This window comes from Phyllobates terribilis, unplaced genomic scaffold, assembly GCF_046119375.1.
Source record: "Phyllobates terribilis strain yellow unplaced genomic scaffold, ASM4611937v1 Scaffold_2__4_contigs__length_985480577, whole genome shotgun sequence".
In the NCBI taxonomy this organism is placed as follows: domain Eukaryota; kingdom Metazoa; phylum Chordata; class Amphibia; order Anura; family Dendrobatidae; genus Phyllobates; species Phyllobates terribilis.
The window spans coordinates 469,265,271-469,290,323 of record NW_027362762.1 but is presented as its reverse complement, the minus strand read 5'-3'; the positions used below and the strand labels follow the sequence as shown (position 1 = coordinate 469,290,323).

Here is a 25,053-nt window from a genome sequence, read left to right as displayed (position 1 = left end):
CATTCAGAGAGAAGACGCCGGACAGGTGAGTATAAACTTTATTTGTTATTTTATTCTTTTTTTACAGGTACAATGGTACCCAGGTCTGGATGAGAGTCTCCTCTCCTCCAGAACTGGGTACCATCCGCACATAGAGACGCATAGAAGCCGCTTGTAAAAATGTACAGTCGCGGTTTCTGTGCGTCTCAATGCAAGTCAATGGCGGGAGCTCCGCTGCACTTCCGCAAAATTAAATGACATGCTGCGGATTTTTGTACGCAGCATAAACGCTGCGGAAAAATCCACAGCATGTGCATAGAACATGCGGAATCCCCTTGGGGACCATGGGGTGCGGATTACCTAGCGTTTCACAAGCGTTTCCGCTGCGGAAATTCCGCAGCATAAACGCTTGAAAAACGCTACGTGGGCACACAGCCTTATTACTCAATGAACTTTACTTACAAAAAATGGAGGTTCTTAGCTTATCAATTGGCCAATTCATGTGTGCCCATCAAGCGCTGCAAGGTGACCTCCCGTCTGATGGGTACTACTCTGCCTACATGCCTCTCTTGGGCTACAAGCCTATAACTCTGGACAGAACATGTCACTTCTGGGCTGTCATATCTATCTATCTATCTATCTATCTATCTATCTATCTATCTATCTATCTATCTATCTATTCATCTATCTATCTATCATCAATTATCTATCTATATATCTATCATCAATCATCTATCTATCTATCTATCTACATATTCTGTCTATCTATCCACATATCAGAGTTTTCTTTCCCCCCCTGCCTATCAGGGTAATGATTTTTTGTGGGATAACGAGCATACTTGTTTCACTAGTTAATGTGATTCTACCTGTGCAGGCTATTTGCCAAGACGAATAATTATGCCCTATACATATGTAATATTTATATGATTATGATTTTTTTTTCTTTTTTTGGGGCATAGTATTGAATGTCTGATAGGGGCAAATATATCCATATATACAATCATTGGTCTATGGTATAGGAGAGATGCAGATATACTGTATACTATGTTATCTTATTGTAATGTACTGTAGCTCCACTGTTGTGCATCCCATGCGTACACAGCTACCTGCACATTTGCACTTTCCTCCCATTTTTTCCTGTTAATTGTTAATAAAGATTTTTCTATGACTTGTACAATTTTGTGGCCCTTTGATCGTCTTTTTGCTCTGCTGTGGTTTCCTTCATGTTATGACAATTGGCCATCTAGAGTCCAATAATGGATGGCTAATACGTTTCTGAATATATTTATTTCATATTTATATACTATATTGCTATCATTCCTATGAATTACCTCTAATAAATAGATAGATATGTAGTTAGATATGGATAGATAGATAGATAGATAGATAGATAGATAGATAGATAGATAGATAGATAGATAGATAGAGTAGGTATGGAAAGTATTCAGACCCCTTTACATTTTTCACTCTTTGTTCCATTGCAGCCATTTGGTAAATTCTAAAAAGCTCGTTTTTTTTCATTAAAGTACACTCTACATCCCATCTTGACTGAAAAAAACAGAAATGTACAGTCATGGCCAAAAGTTTTGAGAATGACACCAAAATTATATTTTCACATGATCTGCTGGCCTCTGGTTTTTATTAGTTTTTGTCTGATGTTTATATCACATACAGAAATATAATTGCAATCATATTATGAGGACCAATAGGTTATATTGACAGTTAGAATGAGTTAATGCAGCAAGTCAATATTTGCAGTGTTGCCCCTTCTTCTTCAAGACCTCTGTAATTCTCCCTGGCATGATCTCAATCAACTTTTGGACCAAATCCTGACTGATAGCTGTCCATTCTTGCATAATCAATGCTTGCATTTTGACAGAATTTGTTGGTTTTTGTTTGTCCACCAGTCTCTTGATGATTGACCACAAGTTCTCAAGGGGATTAAGATCTGGGGAGTTTCCAGGCCATGGACCCAAAATCTCTATGTTTTGTTCCACGAGCCATTTAGTTATCACCTTTGCTTTATGGCAAGGTGCTCCATCATGCTGGAAAAGGCATTGCTGGGCGCCAAACTGCTCTTGGACGGTTGGGAGAAGTTGCTCTTGGAGGACATTCTGGTACCATTCTTTATTCATGGCTGTGTTTTTAGGCAAGACTGTGAGTGAGCCGATTCCCTTGGCTGAGAAGCAACCCCACACATGAATGGTTTCAGGATGCTTTACAGTTGGCATGAGACAAGACTGGTGGTAGCGCTCGCCTCTTCTTCTCCGAATAAGCTGTTTTCCAGATGTCCCAAACAATCGAAAAGGGGATTCATCAGAGAAAATGACTTTGCCCCAGTCCTCAGCAGTCCACTCCCTGTACCTTTTGCAGAATATCAGTCGGTCCCTGATGTTTTTTCTGGAGAGAAGTGGCTTCTTTGCTGCCCTCCTTGAAACCAGCCCTTGCTCAAAGAGTCTCCGCCTCACAGTGCGTACAGAAGCACTCACACCAGCCTGCTGCCATTCCTGAGCAAGCTCGGCACTGCTGGTAGTCCGATCCCGCAGCTGAAACAGTTTTAAGATACGGTCCTGGCGCTTGCTGGTCTTTCTTGGGCGCCCTGGAGCCTTTTGGACAACAATGGAAGCTCTCTCCTTGAAGTTCTTGATGATGCGATAGATTGTTGACTGAGGTGCAATCTTTGCAGCTGCGATACTCTTCCCTGTTAGGCCATTTTTGTGCAGTGCAATGATGGCTGCACGTGTTTCTTTAGAGATAACCATGGTTAACTGAAGAGAAACAATCATACCAAGAACCAGCCTCCTTTTAAAGAGTCCAGTGATGTCATTCTTACTTAATCATGACTGACTGATCGCCAGCCCTGTCCTCATCAACACCCACACCTGTGTTAATGGATCAATCACTAAAACGATGTTAGCTGCTCCTTTTAAGGCAGGACTGCAATGATGTTGAAATGTGTTTTGGGGTTAAAGTTCATTTTCTGGGCAAATATTGACTTTGCAAGTACAGTAATTGCTGTTAAGCTGATCACTCTTTGACATTCAGCAGTATATGCAAATTGCCATTACAAAAAATGAAGCAGTAAACTTAGGAAAAATTACTATTTGTCTCATTCTCAATACTTTTGGCCATGACTGTAGAAATTTTTGCAAATTTACTAAAAAAGAAAAACTGAAATATCACATGGTCATACGTATTCAGACCCTTTGCTCAGTATTGAGTAGAAGCACCCTTTTGAGCTAGTACAGCCATGAGTCTTCTTGGGAATGATGAAACAAGTTTTTCGCACCTGGATTTGGGGATCCTCTGCCATTCTTCCTTGCAGATCCTCTCCAGTTCCGTCAGGTTGGATGGTGAACGTTGGTGGACAGCCATTTTCAGGTCTCTCCTGAGATGCTCAATTGGGTTTAGGTCAGGGCTCTGGCTGGGCCAGTCAAGAGTGGTCACAGAGTTATTTTAGCTGTGTGCTTAGGTTCATTGTCTTGTTGGAAGGTTAACCTTCGGCCAAGTCTGAGGTCCTAAATACTCTGGAAGTTGTTTTCATTCAGGATATCTCTGTACTTGGCCACATTCATGTTTCCTTCAATTGCAACCAATCGTCCTGTCCCTGGAGCTGAAAAACACCCCCATAGCATGATGCTGCCACCACCATGTTTCACTGTTGGGATTGTATTGGGCAGGTGAAGAGCAGTGCCTGGTTTTCTCCACACATACCCTTAGAATTATCACCAAAAATTTCTATCTTCGTCTCATCAGACCAGAGAATTTTATTTCTCATAATTTGGGAGTCCTTTATGTGTTTTTGAGCAAACTCTATGCGGGCTTTCATATGTCTTGCACCGAGGAGAGGCTTCTGTCGGGCCACTCTGCAATAAAGGCCCAACTGGTGGAGGGCTGCAGTGATAGTTGACTTTGTGGAACTTTCTCCCATCTCCCTACTGCATCTCTGGAGCTCAGCCACAGTGATCTTGGGGTTCTTCTTTACCTCTCTCACCAAGGCTCTTCTCCAACGATTGCTCAGTTTGGCTGGACGGCCAGGTCTAGGAACACTTCTGGTGGTCCCAAACTCCTTCCATTTAAGGATTATGGAGGCCACGGTGCTCTTAGGAACCTTGAGTAATGCAGAAATTCTTTTGTAACCTTGGCCAGATCTGTGCCTTGCCACAATTCTGTCTCTGAGCTCCTTGGGCAGTTCCTTTGAGCTCATGATTCTCATTTGGTCTGACATACACTGTGAGATGTGAGGTCTTATATAGACAGGTGTGTGCCTTTCCAAATCAAGTCCTATCAGTTTAATTAAACACAGCTGGACTCCAATGAAGGAGTAGAACCATCTCAAGGAGGATCACAAGGAAATGAACACCATGTGACTTAAATATGAGTGTCTTAGCAATGGGTCTGAATACTTATGACCATGTGATATTTCAACTTTTCTTTTTTAATAAATTTGCAAAAATTTCTACATTTCTGTTTTTTTTCAGTCAAGATGGGGTGCAGAGTGTAGTTCAATGAGAAAAAAAATGAATTTACCGAATGGCTGCAATGAAACAAAGAGTGAAAAATTTAAAGGGGTCTGAATACTTTTCGTACCCACTGTAGATAGATAGATACAGTACAGACCAAAAGTTTGGATACACCTTCTCATTTAAAGATTTTTTTGTATTTTCATGACTTTGAAAATTGTACATTCACACTGAAGACATCAAAACTATGAATTAACACATGTGGAATTATATACTTAACAAAAAAGTGTGAAACAACTGAAAATATGTCTTATATTCTAGGTTCTTCAAGTAGCCACCTTTTGCTTTGATGACTGCTTTGCACACTCTTGGCATTCTCTTGATGAGGTTCAAGAGGTAGTCACCGGAAATGGTTTTCACTTCACAGGTGTGCCCTGTCAGGTTTAATAAGTGGGATTTCTTGCCTTATAAATGGAGTTGGGACCATCAGTTGTGTTGTGCAGAAGTCAGGTGCATACACAGCTGATAGTCCTACTCAATAGACTGTTAGAATTTGTATTATGGCAAGAAAAAAGTAGCTAAGTAAAGAAAAACGAGTGGCCATCATTACTTTAAGAAATGAACATCAGTCAGTCCGAAAAATTGAGCAAACTTTGAAAGTGTCCCCAAGTGCAGTTGCAAAAACCATCAAGCGCTACAAAGAAACTGGCTCACATGAGGACCGCCCCAGGAAAGGAAGACCAAGAGTCACCTCTGCTTCTGAGGATGAGTTTATCCGAGTCACCAGCCTCAGAAATCGCAGGTTAACAGCAGCTCAGATTAGAGACCAGGTCAATGCCACACAGAGTTCTAGCAGCAGACACATCTCTACAACAACTGTTAAGAGGAGACTTTGCGCAGCAGGCCTTCATGGTAAAATAGCTGCTAGGAAACCACTGCTAAGGACAGGCAACAAGCAGAAGAGACTTGTTTGGGCTAAAGAACACAAGGAATGGACATTAGACCAGTGGAAATCTGAGCTTGGTCTGATGTGTCCAAATTTGAGATCAGCTGTAACTGCGCCCCAGGCAATGACTGACAGATGGCCCTAAAACTGAGCCTGCTGTCAGTCAGTGCTGCTCTCTATACACAGAACGGCGTCTGAACGCGTGCCGGTGCAGCCCCCGTGACTGAGACCCGAACACTATCGGGAGAAATAAAGTTCATTTCCTCCCAACCACCTGTCTTTGTGCGATGCAGAAAAGGTGAACGGATGGACTCTATATGCCTGGTTCCCACCGTGAAGCATGGAGGAGGAGGTGTGATGGTGTGAGGGTGCTTTGTTGGTGACACTGTTGGGGATTTATTCAAAATTGAAGGCATACTGAACCAGCATGGCTACGACAGCATCTTGCAGCGGCATGCTATTCCATCCGGTTTGCGTTTAGTTGGACCATCATTTTTTTTTCAACAGGACAATGACCCCAAACACACCACCAGGCTGTGTAAGGGCTATTTGACCAAGACGGAGAGTGATGGGGTGCTACGCCAGATGACCTGGCCTCCACAGTCACCAGACCTGAACCCAATCGAGATGGTTTGGGGTGAGCTGGACCGCAGAGTGAAGGCAAAAGGGCCAACAAGTGCTAAGCATCTCTGGGAACTCCTTCAAGATTGTTGAAAGACCATTTCCGGTGACTACCTCTTGAAGCTCATCAAGAGAATGCCAAGAGTGTGCAAAGCAGTCATCAAAGCAAAAGGTGGCTACTTTGAAGAACCTAGAATATAAGACATATTTTCAGTTGTTTCACACTTGTTAGGTATATAATTCCACATGTGTTAATTCATAGTTTTGATGCCTTCAGTGTGAATGTACAATTTTCATAGTCATGAAAATATAGAAAATTGTTTAAATGAGAAGGTGTGTCCAAACTTTTGGTCTCTACTGTAGATATGGATAGATGGATGGATAGATAGATAGATGATAGATATGTAGATAGATATGGGATAGATAGATAGATAGATAGATAGATAGATAGATAGATAGATAGATAGATAGATAATGGTTGGATAGATAGAGCACCACCTTGCAGGATTGCATTAGTGCACAGGAGAACGGGTGAATTCATCGGTGCCCCCCCCCCCCCTATAATAACAGTAGGCTACCCCACCTCCCTATATCTAATAGTTCATCTAACAAACTAACCAGTTTATTATTATTATTTGGAAGCAAATTTGTGAATCACAGTAATGTAATATTTGCACATAGTAGAACAGTGTTACTGGTTGGCCCTGGCACCCCAGTCTGACCCTGTCACCTTGGAATACAATTTACAGTACATGTCTGATGGCTTCCTCTTCATACCTTCCACTCCATCCTGTATCTTACATCCCCAAGTTCATTTGCTGATGTTCACTCCTGACATATTTGCAAAGCTAATGAACCTTTGTAAAACTCCAGCAGAATCTTAACTGCAGCCAGTATTGCAGTGTGTGCCAAGATGCCAGGACAGCACAGCAGCCCCTTTAAGAGCAGTGGGCATAAGGATGCACTTATCAAGCACCAAGAAAGTCTTATTACACAAGTGTTTATAATTTTTCATTTGATTTATTTTGCAGCCTGCTATTATACAGCTGTTTCCTTTACATCACATATTTACACAACAAACCTTCTTCTTTATCTGACCATTTCATATCCACATTAGTGGATTATATTGTTTGGAGGGGGGAATTATGGTAAAGAAATATGTGACAAGTATCCTGTGAGTGGGGACCAGTGTGAGAGGAGGAGAAGGAGGAGGAGGAGGGAGGGAGACAAATTCAAGATGTAATTTGCAGCATTGTTGTATGTAGGGGAGGAAGGGAGAAAAACCCTATTCCCTCTTGTGGATGCATCTATGATAGTGGAGAGAATATTATTATGAAGGGCTGATTGATATTGGAGCTGGAGGGATTGTGTGGATGTTCCCTGCAGGAAGACCTTCTGGCTACACAGTCATTTAGAATATTTGGAAGTGAGAGAGAGGAGCAGGATTCCTGATCTCATCTCCCCAGTGCAGGGAGAGACTTGGTTTATTCCGGCTGCAGAAGCAAAGAGCTGTTCAATGTAGTGGGATTTTCTTTGCAAGAATACCTGACCTCCTTTTCCAGAGATCCCCGCAGAATCTGCCATGAGAACCATCTCTGGATGGCTGAAGTGGGGGCACAGGACAGGGTGCAGCTGCGGATCCAGGAGGATATGGGGGGCATGGTGGGTTTTGGGGCTCCTGGAAGTGCAAACTTGGAGCAGGCTGGTCTTCATCAGCTTTGGGCTATTGGCTGCATCAGCAACGGGTGAGTCCTAATACACACCATCCAAGTTCTAAGTCATCTCCAACAGTCATCGCTGCTTGCACCCATAGGCGTCATGGTCCTGGATGCTCAGTAAAGGAGATGGATGCATGTAGGATGCTAATTATACAACCTGTCTGAGATGCTGTGCACCTCGTCATGTCATCCTAGGGATGAGAAAGCCTGTGTGTAGCACATATACACACACACACATATATATATATATATATATATATATATACACGCACACATATATTTGCAGATATGATTCGCACCATGCTATATGATGTGCTGGTCTGTCTGATGTGCCCGGCAGTCCCATGCCTCCGCATGACATCCTGTGTGCTGTTGCAGTAATATGGGCATCTAGGTGTAGTCTGGAGGTGAAAATCTTATACCTGTAGGAATCCATTCCGCCAGCCAATATCTGAGCCTTTATATGATGTTCCCTGGCTGGTCACACACTGAAGCCTTGTATTTCACATATGCTGCAGGCATAAATCACCTACCTTTATACATGCTGCATCCACTTGAGCTTTACAGTCTAGAATAGATATACCAAACTTTACATTCTGCATAGAACATCATGTACCCTTTATTAACTACTGGGCACAGACTACAGCCCAATGTCCACAAAGTGCTGCTTGGGTATATTGGCAGGCTATACAATACTTACAGCCATATATTGCCTAGCAGTTAGATGTGGAAATTTCCATTGCACAGGCAAATATCCTGGGATTTCATATGCGTCTTGATCTGTCACTACCATTTCAGAATTCCAGACGTTTGGAAGTAGCTTTCCCTATTAATTGATTCCCTAGAAGTGACCTTTCCCCTTTATCTAGACATGATCTAGCCTGACCCTACTTTATACTTTGAAGGCTGGAGATTTTCACCAGCATGTGCCTACATCTATTAAAGCTAGGAAAATTGTTCTTTTTAGTATTATTTACATATTTTTTTATTACTAGACATATGACTGCTGATCTTCGGTTTTATACATGTAAATAGCAGTAAATAAACTGCAATAAGAGATTTCTTTCTAGTATTACTATTTTTTTTTTTTTTAATTTTACCCTGAAGTGTTGGAGCATTTGTCCATTGACACGAGGCCCATGGCCACTGATTCGTCTTGAAATAACACTAGGCTTTTAAGCAGCATTTAAATCTCTCTAATCCTTTAATTGCATGAAAGTATCAGTTTAGAAACGCAACATATGTAATGGCGAGGAGACTGTCTGATTACCTGTATTATTTTCTAATTGGATGTTCTGTGGTGTACTAAAGTGCACTTTTTGTGGAACTAGGAGATAGGAAATACATTTACTGGAATAATATTAACTGTACATTAAATATTAAGAAAAAGAGGATGGCTTTCCTATTTCTCATGTGTCTACCTGTCTATCTATCCATATCTATCTATCTATCTATCTATCTATCTATCTATCTATCTATCTATCTATCTATCCAATATCTATCTATCTATCTATCCAATATCTATCTATCTATCTATCTACCCAATATCTATCTATCCAATATCTATCTATCTATCTATCTATCTATCTATCTATCTATCTATCTATCTATCCAATATCTATCTACAGTATCTATCTATCTATCTATATCTATCACATATCTATGCATCTATCTATCCCATTCTATCTATCTATCTATCTATTATCTATCTATCTGTCGTCTATCTCTATCTATCTATTAATTTATTGATGGATATACTTGCTGTAATACAATTAGGTATGTACACTAGTCTGCCAGAGTGCAAAGTCTATAATAGTCATGAAGATTCCTTAGCCTTTGAGGGGTTCACATCAATTTTTAATTTCCACTGGTAATAGAATAGACATGGTAGACATGGAAGGTCATCCTGTTGAATTCCTTTCATATGTGCAATATGTAATTTGTTATCAACCAACCGGGTCTCCATTACATATGTGAATGTACTATCATCACCAGCTGCATACATTGATCTCCGTCCTGGGTACTGACTGACTGGCTCGAGCATTTTTAGTCAATTGCAGAATTCCGTGACACAAGGAAGATTTCGTAAAAAGGTCCCTGCATTCATCTGCTTGTGGAGTGTACAGCACAAAACCTGTGCGTCTCATCTCATTGATTATGATAGGGTATCATTATTCATAAATGATTCAGCTCCCAGAGCAATGTTGCTCAGCTTTTTCTATTTCACCAGTGGAATTGGCAAGCACATAATTTATAATTTTGTAAAAGGTGTTTCGGGGATGGTTAATACTTGTTTACAGTGGGACATATGAATATATAACCTGCAGGGTAGGGTGACAGTCGATAACCCTGGCCAACCCCCACAATTTGTAAGCCCACCTCAGCCTCCTTTGATCCTCACGCTCATTTGACTTTAAAATAGCTCATTAATGTACATTTCTATTACCTATTCTATCAGACAACCCACTTCAGTGTGAAGGTTAATCAATTAATTCTCTACGTTCTGTTAACTATTAGCATATTGTTAATTCTTTTGAGCTGGGAGCTGCCATCTTTAGAGCCTGGCTTCTCATTCTAGATGTTGTGTGTGACAGTAAAGAATGAGATAGGACCTGTATATGGGAATATGAGTAATTTTTTATCTGCATTGTGCTGGAAATAAAACAAATCTCAGTTATATTCCACTTTTCTGTGCCCTGCTGTGCTTAGGAGAGACTCAATATACTCAATTTTTGTCCCAGACTCAGAATTCAAGGATGGTCACCTAAGATTGGTCATCAAAGATGACAACTCCAGCCCAAACGATTGGTTGGCAACTAAAGTGACCATGTAGCTCACAAAACACTTTTGACCTCATGCAGTGACCAGACAGTAGTCAGACCATGGGTGAACATAGAAAGTCAGCGGTTGGCAACCCATATAAACACCATCAGAAGTCCATAATTGTATGTAGACTACATGATTTTTTGTGACCTGGTGACATTATGTTCCTACTATCTCATGACATTATCATATGGCCACCTACATTACTGGACTACTTCAACCTTGTGTTTTAGTTTTTCCCATGTGCTCATGCTTTCATTGTCTGGACAGATTTGGAGCAGCAGTTGTGGGAGGTTCCAGAAAACCCCTTAAAGCATTGGAAGTTAGCTCACAGTCTGTCGATACAGGCAAAATAACTACTCATATACCCTTATATGCTTTGAAAGCAAGATGGTTGTGTATGCCTTATTATTACTAATACACATATACGCAGAAGCTGCGGAAATAATATTTGACTGCATACTATAGCTCTTGAACAATGCTGTATTTTTCCTCCACCATTGCCGACTGTAGGCATTATTCTATAGATTCCAGAAAAAGAGGTTGAAATATATAAAAATATAACCTCACCATTGCAAGAATGAACACAAGGATCTCAGCTTAGGTGTAAGTTTTCAGTTAATGATTAGATCAGATGACAGAAAACCAGATTTTCCTTTTTAAAATATAATACAAGCACACACCCAGTACTTATTGATAAGGAATTCATTTTAAGACTTGCACTTTTATAACTTTATTATTATAAAATTCTGGAATAATGGAGGAATAAAGTCCAGTATGCTAGGAACAACGTTGTGACCAAACGTGGCAATAAGCGAGGAGAAAAAAAGGGGGGTTCCAGCTTCTGGTAAAATGCTGGAGATCAGTCCATCTTCATTAGATTAAAAATCCATATAAAAAATAAGGAGCAAGAGACAGAGACCAGGCGACGCGTTTCAAATGCAATCCAGCGTTCTTTTTCAAAGCTGGTAGCTTTCGGGTTTCAGTAACGGGGCAGCGCTGGCACGGGTTCAGTCACCGTTCAGCTGTAACTGCGCCCCAGGCAATGACTGACAGATGGCCCTAAAACTGAGCCTGCTGTCAGTCAGTGCTGCTCTCTATACACAGAGCGGTGTCTGAACGCGCGCCGGTGCAGCCCCCGTGACTGAGACCCGAACACTATCGGGAGGAACAAAGTTCATTTCCTCCCAGCAGCAGGGGTCTAAGTGCGGACACCAGGTAGGTTCAGAACGCTATTAACCTGCAGATTAACCCCATATCAGCAGGTTAATAGCTTTTTTCTTGTTACAAGTTCACTTTTAACAAGGTTGTTCTAGGTTAGAAAGAACTGCCTTTTTTCCACCAGATACAGCACCATTTTTGATTATGGTCATATTCAGTATTGCAGCTCAACTTTTTGTAATCCCTTTAGTTCAATCCTCTTAGCTTTAGTTAGTAACTGGATATTTAGAGCCTTGAACCTCCCTATGTTAAACAATCTTTAAAGGCCAATTTGGCATTAGTTTATCTGAATGTAACCAACCGCTCCAACATGTTAGTTGCAAGTAACCTTCAATTATTTTCAATATAGATTCCTCATATACTTATGGCTGTACAATGGGTAAACTTTTACAGCAAGAGATCCATAACATGCTCCACTACACTAGGCCCCTGAAGTTGAGCATGAGAGCTGCAATGACTTTAATTTATCTGCCCCCTTTTCCATTTCCACCAATTGCTACATCTTTTATTTATATTGCATAGTCCTGATTTCTCAGTACCCTCATCTCCTCTATCAATGAGCATTTCTGAACCCAAAGCCAGCTGCCCATCCTTTTTGTACATGGTGTAGAAATGTCAACTTACTCCTGTAGCATTGGCTGTACAGTGAAAGACAGTGACGTCCTAGGAGGACATCTACTCTACCTAACCAATGTCTAAATCCTGCACATGGGAAGTAATGGCATATTATAGCCTTCTCCAAAGTTCAAACTTATTCTTATTTGTCTATTTCCTGACTGGATCCTTTGGTTAGAACTGCAGCCTTGAAGCACTGGGGTCCTGGCTTCGAATCCCACCATGGTCAACATCTGTAAAGAGATGGTATGTTGTCTCTGTGTTTGCATGGGTTTCCTTTGGGTTCTCCGCTTTCCTCCCACATTCCAAAGACATATTGATAGGGAATCTAGATTGTGAGCCCCAATGGGGACAGTGATGATGTCTGTAAAGTGCTCTGGAATTAATGGCGCTATATAAGTGAGTAAAATAAATAAATGAATAATTACAATTGAGAAGCTTGAAATGACCAATTATAACAGTGTTAAAAAAGGTCGTTGAAATACATTTTTGACATTTTTTCACAGCTCAGGAAATATTTTTTAATTATATAGCGCCATTAATTCCACAGCGCTTCGCAGACATTATCATCACTGTTCCTTTCGGGACTCACAATCTAAATTCCCTATCAGTATGTCTTTGGAGCATGGGAGGAATCCCACACAAGCTCATAGAGAGCATACAAACTCCCTTCGTGGTATTTGAACCCAGGGTGCCAGTGCTGCAATGCAACAGTGCTAACCACTGAGCCACAGTACTCATTAATGTATAATTAGCTAATTTTTTTATACTAGCATTGTCTGCCAGCAGATGGAGCGAGCTAGCATGAAAATATTGCACAGATGGGCCACCTGTAGTACATTTTCTGTAAATCTGGCCTAAACCCTCTCTCTGCTGGTGACTCTACGACTCTTCTCTTTTGACTATTTGCAAAGGAGGGGGAGCTCATCATGTTAATAACACTTTGCAACTCCATTTGTTGCAGATTGATACTTTGCAGCAGATCCTAAACTGTCCTGGATGGGAATTCTCTTGTCTGTTTGCTAGGTGCCCTGGGGATGAAAGGCTGCAACCTGAGACCCTTGCCCGTATTGATGATGCTGAATATTCTGGAGTCGCTACAGAAGAACCTGTAGCACATATGTTGTCAGAAGCCGCCGCCAGAAGTTATTATTCACATCAGCAGCCTCTGGGCGGCACAATAATGGCGACAGCTAATACGGCTCCAAGGATAGAAGATAGGGTCGGCTGGTATGCCTACTCTCATATTCCCTCTCGTGCCATCTGTGCATCTGTGTATGTGTCATGCAGTGACTCCATACACAGATGCGATTAGAGATCAACAGTAAAAGAAAATATTATAAATAAGGTTAAAAATAAAATTACCGTAAGAACAGACTTTAAAGTAAGTTAAAAAAAACACTAATTTCCTGGCATTATTTGTAAAAAATTTTGGCCTAAGATTGTTAAATAAATGTATTATGTGTTTGCACCAAAGAAATCAATCTACAGTATGCTCATTTTTTTCTGCTTGGAATGGCAAAGTTGAACTATAATTTTCTCCAAATTTATTAATGGACTGTAAAAGTTTTTAAAGGGAATCGGTCATCATGTTTTTGTTACCTCATCTGAGAGCAGCGTAATGTAGGCAAAGAGAAGCTGAATCCAATGATGTATCAGTTAGGTTACTGGGTGTAGCGGTTCTGACACAATCAGAGGTTTTAGATTTACCATGAATCAGAGCTGAGGAAGCTAACCTCGCCCACGCCAGGCTCTGTATATACAATGGCTATAGACAGTGAGGTGCTCATCGCAGCAGGGGGCGTGTCAGACTACCAGGCACTCGCTGCTGTATCCAGCAATGATAAGCTACTGATGCTAAAACAATCATTGCAAGCAAACAAAAACACAGAGCTTGATAAGAGAGGCATCGCTGAAATCTGTGTTTTAACCCCTACAGCATGCTGTCTTCAGATTACATAGTAAAAATCTGCTGACAGATCCCTTTAATTGCAAATTAATTATCTTAAGAAGACCAGGTAAGAGTAAGAAATAGTAAGATGCACCAAATCTAACACACAATCCGCACCACTTTGATGACATTGGCACGTTATTACTGCCCTGTCTTAGTTTATGCTGTCTAACCATCAAATAGCATTAGTAAATATCTTAAATAATAGTCATTGCTCCATCATCTTTAATAATAGTAATAAAAAAATGAATCATCATATTTCCATGTTTTTTGCCATGTAGAATAATGTAGCAAACTGCCTTATCCTGGCTCTGAAACTAAAAAGATGAATGAAAGGCATACTGATGCTAACTGATTGCAATTCAACAAAATCCTATTGAAATCATTGGCGCCATTGATGGAAATGCTTTCCCATGGTTTCTTTGAAAACCAATGGAATTGAGTAACAATGAGCTAAAATAGAGCGTAATAAAATAAAAGAGCTTCATAATTGACACTAGCGTCAACAGGTGACCCCCTACAAGGGCGGGAAGCCTGCAGAGAAAAGCTGAAAGAATAAAGCGCTATATCTCAATGTCACACTTTTTATCAATGATTTGCATCCATTTTTGAATTCTTTTATGTTGATAAAAAAAATATAGTTATAGAAACACTTAAAACTTTACATGTTTTTATTACTAGTATTTCACAGCCTTAGCATTGCTTTTTTAGTGGGTGCTACACTGGAAATTGGAAAAACTCTCAAAATTAAGCACCTATGTCCCTTAACAAGTTTAAAAAATAACTTATCATCATGTGTTTCTTTATGATGTGAATATAGTTTGTTGAATTGATCCTATAGGGTCTATGCTGGGGGTGACCTTCTACACCTTAGAGATTGCTGAATAGCGACTATCTTAGAAATTATGTGATGTCTTTAGCTTTTCACTCGGGGAAAAAGGGAATTTTGCGTATCTTGTGTTTGGCTAAAAATCATCACATCGCATCTGAAAAGATAAGGACTTGATTTTTTCTTTGACTGCATCTTATGAAATGAAGCTAGATAAGTACAGCAATCTTTTAAAGCCCCCATAAACTCGAGATGAAAGTCGGCCAAACCTGACGATTTTGGTGATGTGAAATTCAAATTCGCCAGCTTTACCAAAGTTTTCCAGGAAATTAGATTTGTAGCACATTGATTAGCCACAAACGGAAAGTACTCGAAAGCTTCCAGTTACCCTGAAGTAATATGTTTGTGTGATTGAATTGCAGTGGCACTTTAACCACATCGATCAAGCAAATATCAGCTGCCAGCTATGTGTCCCTCCTTTACCTTACCGTAGGCCACGGCCCCACTGTCAGTATTTGGTCAGTATTTGGTCAGTAGTTTTTCTCAGGAGTGGGAGTCAAAACCTGGTGAGGAACAATAAGAGAAAAGGTATAATAGAAACAAGTCACTAATTCTGCATTTATCACCCACTCCTGGTTTTGGCTCCCACTCCTGAGAAAAAATACTGACCGAATACTGACCACATACTGATGGTGGGGCCGTGTCCTTAGGCTAAGGCTATGTTCACATGTTCAGTAATGATCTGTTAGAACGGATCCAGCAGAAATCCTTTATGAAAAAAGTTCTGCTGAGACAATTTTTCAGTCCGTTATTCACTAATCTCGGCCGGATCCGTTTTTTTAACATTAGAGTCAATGGGCAATGGAACCGTTAATGCAGCATCCGTTGATTCGACAAGAAAAGGCAGCAATCTATTAACAAAAAAGTTGTGCAGACACAACTTATTTTGTCCGACTGAAACAACTGGATCCTTTTTTTTTAAATTGAAGTCTATGGAAAATGAATCTGTTAAATTGCCATCAGTTTTTCTCCCATTTGAAAAGGATCCGTTTTTTAGTTACTGGAGTTGGAAAAATAAATATTTAACATATACTACTGGACATGTGAACTTTCAAGTAATCATTCATTTGAAACTGATCCAGTAAGCAAAAAACGGATCCTTTTCAAATGGAAGAAAAACTGAGGGCTATATCATTGATCCATTTTCTATCGACTTCAATGTGAAAAAAACGGATTCAGTTGAAATCAGTTTTTTCAGGCGTACAAAAGTGTTTTGTCTGCACAACTTTTTTGTCAGCGGATTGCTGCTGGATCCGTACTAATGGATAAATGTTGGCCATGTGAACATTACCTTAATCTTCAGCTGTTGTAAACATATAAGTCCCATGACAGCTTGCACTAGTTGCAGTATTGTATTATTGGACCCACAAGTTTAAAGAGAATCTGTCAGCAGGTTTTGTTTTTCTATGTAATATGAGGGGAGCATGATGTCAGGGAGGATACTATGATTCCAGAGTTGTGTCACTTACTAGGCTGTGTTCTGCTGTTTCAATAAAATCTGTGGTTTGTGAACAGATTATCACTTCTGGACTAGGTGTCTCATCCTTCTTATTCAACTGCTCTGTATAACCCTGTCCCCACCACTGATTAGCAGCTTTCTGGCAATGTACAGTGTGCACAGAATGGTGTCAATCAGCGATATGGGTGGGGTTATACAGGGCTCAGCATTCTGAGCACTGCTAGATCTGCAGCAAAGAAAACACTGATTTTATCAAAATGATAGCAAGCAGACCAGTAAGTGATACATCGCTGAAATTAGGGTCTGTGCCCCTATACCATGCTGCTCTCAGATTACATAGCAAAAGCCTGGTGACAGATTCCCTTTAATTCCACTGCTCTAGAGGATCTGTGCATTTATAACACACAGGAAAAAGTGGTTGCATCTTATAATTCTCACAGCATCATTCTATGGGAGTTTAGTGATCTTCCATCCACCTATGTGTTTATTGTCACTCTTTTGACATGGGGAACATAACATTACTTCTATATTCCTGGTCTTCCATCAATGCAAACCAAAAAGTACCTGCGCATGCTGTATCAAAGGCATTCAATCCCAGATGATTTATCTCAGCTATGGGGATAGAATTCGACAAGGAGGAGACACTTTGTGTGTCTGCAAAAAAAATTTTTGCAGGTGTCTGCACTGTAAATTTACATTCTAGAATTAGATTTATGAAATGTGGATTAGGATTCTGAATGAATGGAAATGAGCAGAGAATTACCGTATACCACATTATATGGATCCGCACTCCAGTTCAACAGACCACGCTTGGTTTAACTAATCTTAAGTGCAGCTTGTAAAAAAAATCACTTTTCCGTGACCATAGAAGGCCATCATGAATTGCAGAATTACTAATTGACAGGCAGTAAAATCAACATCCCTTAGTCGGTGTTATCACTAGTGTTGAGCCACCCCCGTAGTGTTCGAGTTCGGTTCGGTTCGTCGAACACCCGTGTGTTCGCCGAACTGTTCGTCGAACTGTTCGTCGAACACCTTCGAACACCGTTAAAACCAATGGCAGGCAAACAAAAACACATAGAAACACATAGAAAACACCTTCAAAGGTGTCCAAAAGCTGACAAACTGCTCAGAAGACATAACTAACACATGGAAAAGTGACAAGTACATATAGTCATGCGAAAATAAAAGAGGTGGAGGAGTAAAAGGAGGGGGAGACACAGATATAGGCATGTCATGCCCTTCTAAAATCCAAAAAGTGAGAAGCCAACACGGCCAGTCCGCTCCTGCCCGTGCCACCTCCGTGTCGCCGGGTTTGTGCCAGAGCCGCGGTGAACCCTGATGGCCAGCCCCCCTCTCCCAATACTGGTGCCTGTCCGCTGGTGGGTCGAGCGAGCCCCCCTGTGGTGGAGGCAGCTCTAAGCTTTTTAATTTAAATTGTCTCTCTAATTTGAATGAATACACTTTAAATCCATTTACAAGGATCTATTGGAGGGCAAGTCTCATGCCAGCAGCCGCGTAATTCCAGCTCCAGTAGCGTCCACTAAAGCTGCTGCAGTTAAAAAGCTTTTATAAGGATCGAGCTCGGCTGTCCACCGCAAGGCATCCTACTGCCAGTCCCAGCCCCTATGCCTTGGGGTGCCTCCTGATGCTCTTCACTGAGTATCCCATGGTCCCGAAGCATTTCCTTTGAAAAAATTAAGTGTCTAAACTACAGGTGGTGTAGCTTGCTTAACAGCCGGGATAATCCACTGACTAGCAGACACTGCTACTAGGCACAAAGTATTTCCTGGGCTAGATGCAGTTAAAAATTTGTAATTAGATACTCTCGTTGGATGCTGAGAAAGCATTCCATAGAGTCTCCTGGCACGCCATATATGATTCTCTTAAAAAGCTTGGGGTAAGGGTCTAGGGGACCCTTTTATAGCCAAAATCACGGCCCTGTATCACAATATGTCACCTAGGCTGAAGATAAATGGAACTGTAGCACCCTGAGGGCTCGGTTGCTACAGAGGTATTGCACCTCACCCAGAGGTGTGATATCTCACTCTCAGGTAAGGATGGAGTGTGGATCAGGACCCGACACCTGCATGCATTACACCACATTGCCGTGGGGCAGGGCGACCAATATGCCTCTGAGATGGGCACGACAGTCCCTGTCCCTGGTTGGAGTGGGGGGAGGGAACACTGAGGAAGGGGAACCCTGTAGTGCAGGAGCAGGGAGGAAGCAGTTCCTGGGTGCATTGAGAAGGGAGTATAAAAGGTGGGCACCATCTTAGTTCAGTGCAGAGAAGTCTGAGCAGAAGTGGCAGGGAGCAGGGGCTCTGCATGAGCTCTGCTCCGGAGGCGGGCCTAGTAACAGAGGCCCAGGCCTGGAAGAGGGAGAAGGAAGGAAGAGGAGCGGAGAAGGCTCCAGGAACGAGGAGTGAAGGGATCCCAGGGGTGCGGACGGGCGAGTCGCCACCGCACGCCCGAATCCACCTGCGTGGAGGGGTCAGGCCAAAGGGGGAGACCGGTCCCCGAAACTAGTGGAGGCAGGAAACGACCCTCAGCTAGAAACCGGAGGCTGTGACATTTTATGTGGCGCAGCCCCTCGCTACACCAGCTAGGAAGGCACCACATAGGGTCAGGGAAACTGGCGCCAAGTTTACCAAGAGGAGGCCCGAGGCAGCCGGACAGAAGGGTTGGTAAGAAAGGCCAGACAAAGGACACACAAAGGGGGTCCTGTGAAGCGCTCCAAAGTTATCTGGGAGTTGTCTGAGCCGCTCACCTGGTGAGCACAGTACGACGTGGGCAGCCGTTACCTGCAGACGTGGTCTGGATAATAAGAACTGTGAGTAAAGGCCCTGGACTGCATCACTGACTCCGTGTCATTACTGCTGCTGCCCTGCACCATCACCCCCATCCTCCGCATACACTGCCCTGAGGCTATACTCCTCCCGTGGGGAGTTATGCTACGCTCTGCTGCACCCACAACACCAGCCTCAGCGGTCTGCCCTGCAGCGGCGGTTCACTCTGACCGCAATCCACGAGTGGCGTAGTCGGACATTTAAACATCAAAACCACATAAATAGTTCCGCCACTGGTTTGACCACCCTGAGCCACGGAACCGGGTCGCCGCCACGAAGACTACAACCACCAGCATCCACCAAAAAGGGTCCGGCTCCGGGTGTCCCAAGGCCCAGGGGGTGCATCAGAACATTTTCATCACCTTTCACAATCACCAATGGGACAAGGCAGGGATGTCCTCTGTCCCCTCTCTTATACATCCTAGTGACGGAGCACCTGCTCTCATCAATTCGCCATAACCCCAATATTAGGTGGATTGAGGTGGGAGGCACCGAGTACAAGTGCTCTCTATTTGCTGATGATGTCCTAGTATATATCACTCAATCACATATATCCATCCATGCTGTTATGGCTGAAATAGATCACTTTGTTACATGGTCAAATTTTAAAATCAATGCAGCGAAGTCTGAGGCCCTCGATGTCTCCCTCCCCAAATCCATATAGGATTCCATCCAGTCCAACTTTCCCTTTGCCTGGCCCTCACAGGGTATCAAATACTTAGGAATTCCTATTCATAGAGACCTCTCCCATCTATGTTATCTTAATTTTGGGCCCTTTATTGAACAACTCCATACAGACCACGGTTGGCAAGTTAGAACTGTAAGATTCACTACGTGAACCACTGGTGTTTTGTGGAAAAGCACATGTACACTGCGTTCCAAATTATTATGCAAAAAGTGTTTAGGAGTGATAAGGGAAGAATTTGTTTGTTTGTCAGTTAAACTCATTGATGGTGATGTGTGTCAGGGCTCTTTATATCACTGTAAGCAATTGCAGACACCTGTGCTAATTAGTTTGGCAGGTGTGTCCAATGAAAGGCAAGACTACTTAAGAAGGCTGTCTCACATTATTAAGCAGCCTACATTTTCTGCCAAAATGGGAAAGAAAAAGGATGTGTCGGCTGCTGAGAAGCAACAAATTGTGGAGTGTTTAGGTCAAGGCATGACTACAATCAACATTGTGCGATGATCAGGATGAAGTGTCTTGGCAATCAAGAAGTATGTAGCTGATTCACAGTACACACGTGTGCGTGCTGATAAGGGCAAATTGAGGACTCTTTCCTACAGGCAATTACGTCAGGTTGAAAGAGCAGCGGCAAAAAAGCCTTGTCATAGCAGCAGACAAGTTTTTGAAGCTGCTTGTGCCTCCAACGTCCCCCGAACAACAAGATGCAGGGTCCTTCAGAGGTTTGCAGCTGTGCATACGCCATCCTGTCGACCTCCTCTATCCACTTCACACAAGCAGAAACGGCTCCAGTGGGCCAAACATTACATGAAGACTGATTTCAAAACTGTTTTGTTCACGGATGAGTGCCGTGCAGCGCTCGATGGTCCAGATGGATCGAGTGGAGGATATCTGGTTGATGGACACCCCACGCAAACACGGCTACAGCGCCAACAAGGAGGAGGTGGAGTAATGTTTTGGGCTGGAATCATGGGGAGAGAGATTGTCGGCCCCTTTAGGATCCCTGAAGGCGCTAAAGATGAACTCCATAATGTATGTGGATTTTCTCAAACAGCACTTCCTGCCATGGTTCAAGAAGAAGAACCGTGTATTTCACAGCAAGATCATTTTTCTGCATGATAATGCACCATCTCATGCTGCACATAAAACATCTGCATCTCTGGCTGATATGGGCATAAAAGGGGACAAACTTATGGTGTGACCCCCATGCTCCCCTGACCTGTACCCCATTCAGAACCTTTGGAGCATCATTAAAAGGAGTGTCTATGATGGCGGGAGGCAGTTCACATCTAAGCAACAGCTCTGGGAGGTTATTCTGTCCTCATGCAAAACAATTGAAGCAGAAACCATCCAAAACCTGACAAATTCAATGGACGAGAGAGTTCAGAAGCTCCTTTCGAACAAGGGGTCCTATGTGAAAATGTAACATCACCTACAATAAAGTTTTGAGTTGAAAACTGTTTGATTTCAGTTTCTAACAACCTGCTAATGCTTATAATTTCAAAAATGACCATTTTTTTGGTCTTTATTAAAATGAAAAGGTTGATCGAAAAGTTTGGGGGATCTAAGAGTGTGGCAACCCAGTAGTCATGATTACTTCGAATTCTGACAATATGAGGGTCATGCTGCAGGTAGTGCAGCAAGAAGGCACTTATGTGTCTTGCGCATCTCGGAGCCCCAAAATTATTTTCCGGGCTAGATGCAGCTAAAAATTATTATTAATTTTAAATCTGGTGAAGCTTTAGTATAGATGGCCTAATAGGATCAGTGCTGCACACTGCTACAAAGCCAAAATTATTTTCCAGTCAAGATACAGATAAACATGATTAGTAATTTTAAATCTGGTGGAGCTTATTATAGATGGCCTAATAGAATCCGTGCTGCACACTGCTACAAAGCCCAAATTATTTTCCAGCCAAGATACAGATAAACATGATTAGTAATTTGAAAGCTTAAAACGGTTGGTAGGGTGATTTTAACCAATCATCAAGCTTTTACTCTCCCCAGGATGACACAGGGGTAGAAAAGTCGTTTCGGATCCATGATTTGTTCATCTTTATGAACGTGAGTCTGTCTACATTATCAGTGGAGAGCCGCGTGCGCTTATCTGTCAGCACACCATCAGCAGCGCTGAACACACGTTCAGACAGAACGCTGGCTGCGGGGCATGACAAGATCTCCAAGGCGTAAGTGGCTAGCTCCGGCCATTTATCCAGATTGGAAGCCCAAAAAGAGCAAGGGTCCAGTGACACAGTCGTGGCTTCAATGTTTACTTGGAGATACTCCTGTACCATCGTCTCTAGGCGTTGACTATGTGTCAGACTTCTTGTCTCCTGTGGCCTTGCAAAGGATGGGCTAAAAAAGTGGTGAAATGATTCCGCAAAATTGATGTTACCAGCAGATACTGTGGTTCTGTTACGGTTTGAGTGCTGAACACTTGACGGTCCCACGGTTGGCAAGTTGGAACTGTGAGATTCACTACGTGCACCACTGGTATTTTGTGTAAAAGCACATGTAAGATTCTGCAACAGTCTCTGCTGATACTCCTGCATGCGTGCATCCCTTTCTATGGCAGGAATAATTTCTGCAAATTTACTTTTGTACCGGGGATCTAACAGTGTGGCAACCCAGTAGTCAGGATTATTTCTAATTCTCACAATTCGAGGGTCATGTTGCAGGTAGTGCAGCAAGAAGGCACTCATGTGTGTTGCGCATCCAGGAGCACCAAGTCCCTGTTGTGTTAGTGGCGAGGTAACAATCATGCTTCCTTCCTCTGTCCTCTCCCCCCAACCTCGCACAACAGAAATGTGATCAAGGTTTCCCTCATCTGATGAGTCTTCCATCAGTTCGTCCTCCACTTCTTCCTGGGCTCCTGCACCTTCCTCACTAGTTTGGCTGCTACCATGCGCCCTGGTAAAACCATCTCCCCCACCCTCACATGCCTGCCGCCTTGGTGCTGCCGACCGTCTGGACCTTGCAGATGTTAGCCCTTCCGCATACAACTCCTCCTCCTCTACTTCCTCCACCTCCTCTTGTGCCACCACCTGACTCAGAATTCTGTTTAACATGTGCTCCAGCATGTAAATCACCGGAATAGTCATGCTGATAATGGCATCGTCAGCACTAAACATCTTCGTCGCCATTTCAAAACTGTGCAGAAGGGTGCATAGGTCCCTGATCTGAGACCACTCCTCCAGCGTGATTTGCCCCACCTCTGAATCTCGTTGGCCCAGGCTATACGTCAGAACGTATTGCACCAGGGCTTGTCGGTGCTGCCACAGTCGCTGCAACATGTGCAGAGTTGAATTCCACCGGGTAGGCACATCGCATTTTAGCCGGTGAAGTGGCAGGCCCAACGACTTCTGTAGAGATGTAAGTCGCTGAGCTGCGGGATGCGAACGGCGGAAGTGAGCACACAGCGACCGTGCCCTCTGCAGAAGGCCATCTAGTCTGGGATAGTGGGCTAAAAATTGCTGGACAACCAGGTTCAACACGTGAGCCATACAAGGCACGTGTGTGACATTGCCCCGGCGAAGGGCCGCACCCAGGTTTGCAGCATTGTCGCACACGGCCTTCCCTGGTTTCAGGTCCAGTGGAGACAACCATTCATGAAATTGGTTCTCCAGAGCGGACCACAACTCCTCAGCTGTGTGACTCACATTTCCCAGACATTTCAATGTAAAAACCACCTGATGACGTTGAGCCCTACTGCCAGCATAGTAAGGAGGTGTGCAGGATCCCTTCTGCGCAGTTAGAAAGCTTGTGGCATGACCAGACAGGCTTTGGGTGCAGGTGGAAGACCGAGAGGAGGTTGAGGAGGCAGAAGCAGTGGAGGAACTTTGACATAAAGAGGATTGACGCACAACTCGTGGGGACGGCAAGACTTGGACTGCAGCCCCTTGTCCTGCTGTCAACATAGTTACCCAGTGCCCAGTCAGCGACATGTAACGCCCCTGTCCATGCCTACTCGTCCAAGTGTCAGTGGTGAAATGCAGCCTGTCACACACAGAGTTTCTCAAAGAAGCGGTGATGTTGTGTGCGACATGCTGGTGGAGCGCAGGCACACCTTTCTTTGAGAAGTAGTGCCGACTGGGCATCTGGTACTGGGGCACTGCGACGGACATAAGGTCTCGAAAATCCTCTGTGTCCACCAGGCGGAAAGGCAGCATTTCTGTAGCCAAGAGCATGCAGATGGTGAAATTCAACCTCTTAGCTTTCTCATGGCTAGGAGGAAATGGTCTTTTACTTGTCCACATCTGAGGGACCGAGGGCTGGCTATTGTGCTTAGACGGGGTTGATAAGGGTGTCTCCGGCAAACTGCCGGTCTGTGAGGAAGATGCAGGCGGACATGTTAGGTTGCCTTGATCCAAAGGTGGTGCTATCGATGTCGGACAGCGCTCAACACCAGCTGGTGTTACCACCTCCAAAGAAAATGATGACCTGCCAATCACGCTGGCTGTTGCGGGTAAAGAGGTGGCAGGTCTGCGCCCCAAAACAGGTGTGACTGCTGTCCCCCCAGTCACAGAGGATGAAGAGGCCGCGGATGCACAAGATATGGCAGACGGTGGTTGGCCCGGCCGGCTAGGCCGCATTGTAGCACACTGAGCTTCCCACTGCAACTTATGCTTCATGTCCATGTGCCGGTTCATGCATGAAGTACTCAAACTATGTATTTTTTGGCCTCTACTTAGCTTTTGCTGACAAATGTTACAGATAACACGAGTTGGGTCATCTTTATTGATCTGAAAAAATGCCCAGGCTATGCAAGGCTTAGCACCCATGCGACCTGAAGAGCCACCACGACTTGTGGTGAGAGGCAGAGTTGTGTTTGAGG

At 43.1% G+C, this 25,053-nt stretch overlaps 1 protein-coding gene across 2 annotated transcripts in view; it reads left to right on the top strand.

Annotated features, from left to right (window-relative positions):
- The first annotated feature begins 7,215 nt into the window (after positions 1-7,215).
- CSMD2 (CUB and Sushi multiple domains 2) overlaps positions 7,216-25,053 on the top strand; it is a 1,528,443-nt gene continuing 1,510,605 nt past the window's right edge. The window contains exon 1 of one of the 2 annotated variants that reach the window (XM_073665735.1): positions 7,216-7,754. In XM_073665735.1, coding sequence (XP_073521836.1) covers positions 7,592-7,754 — 163 coding nt within the window. In that variant the 5' untranslated portion in view covers positions 7,216-7,591. The remainder of the gene's footprint in view (positions 7,755-25,053) is intronic. The other variant, XM_073665736.1, reaches the window with a different exon arrangement.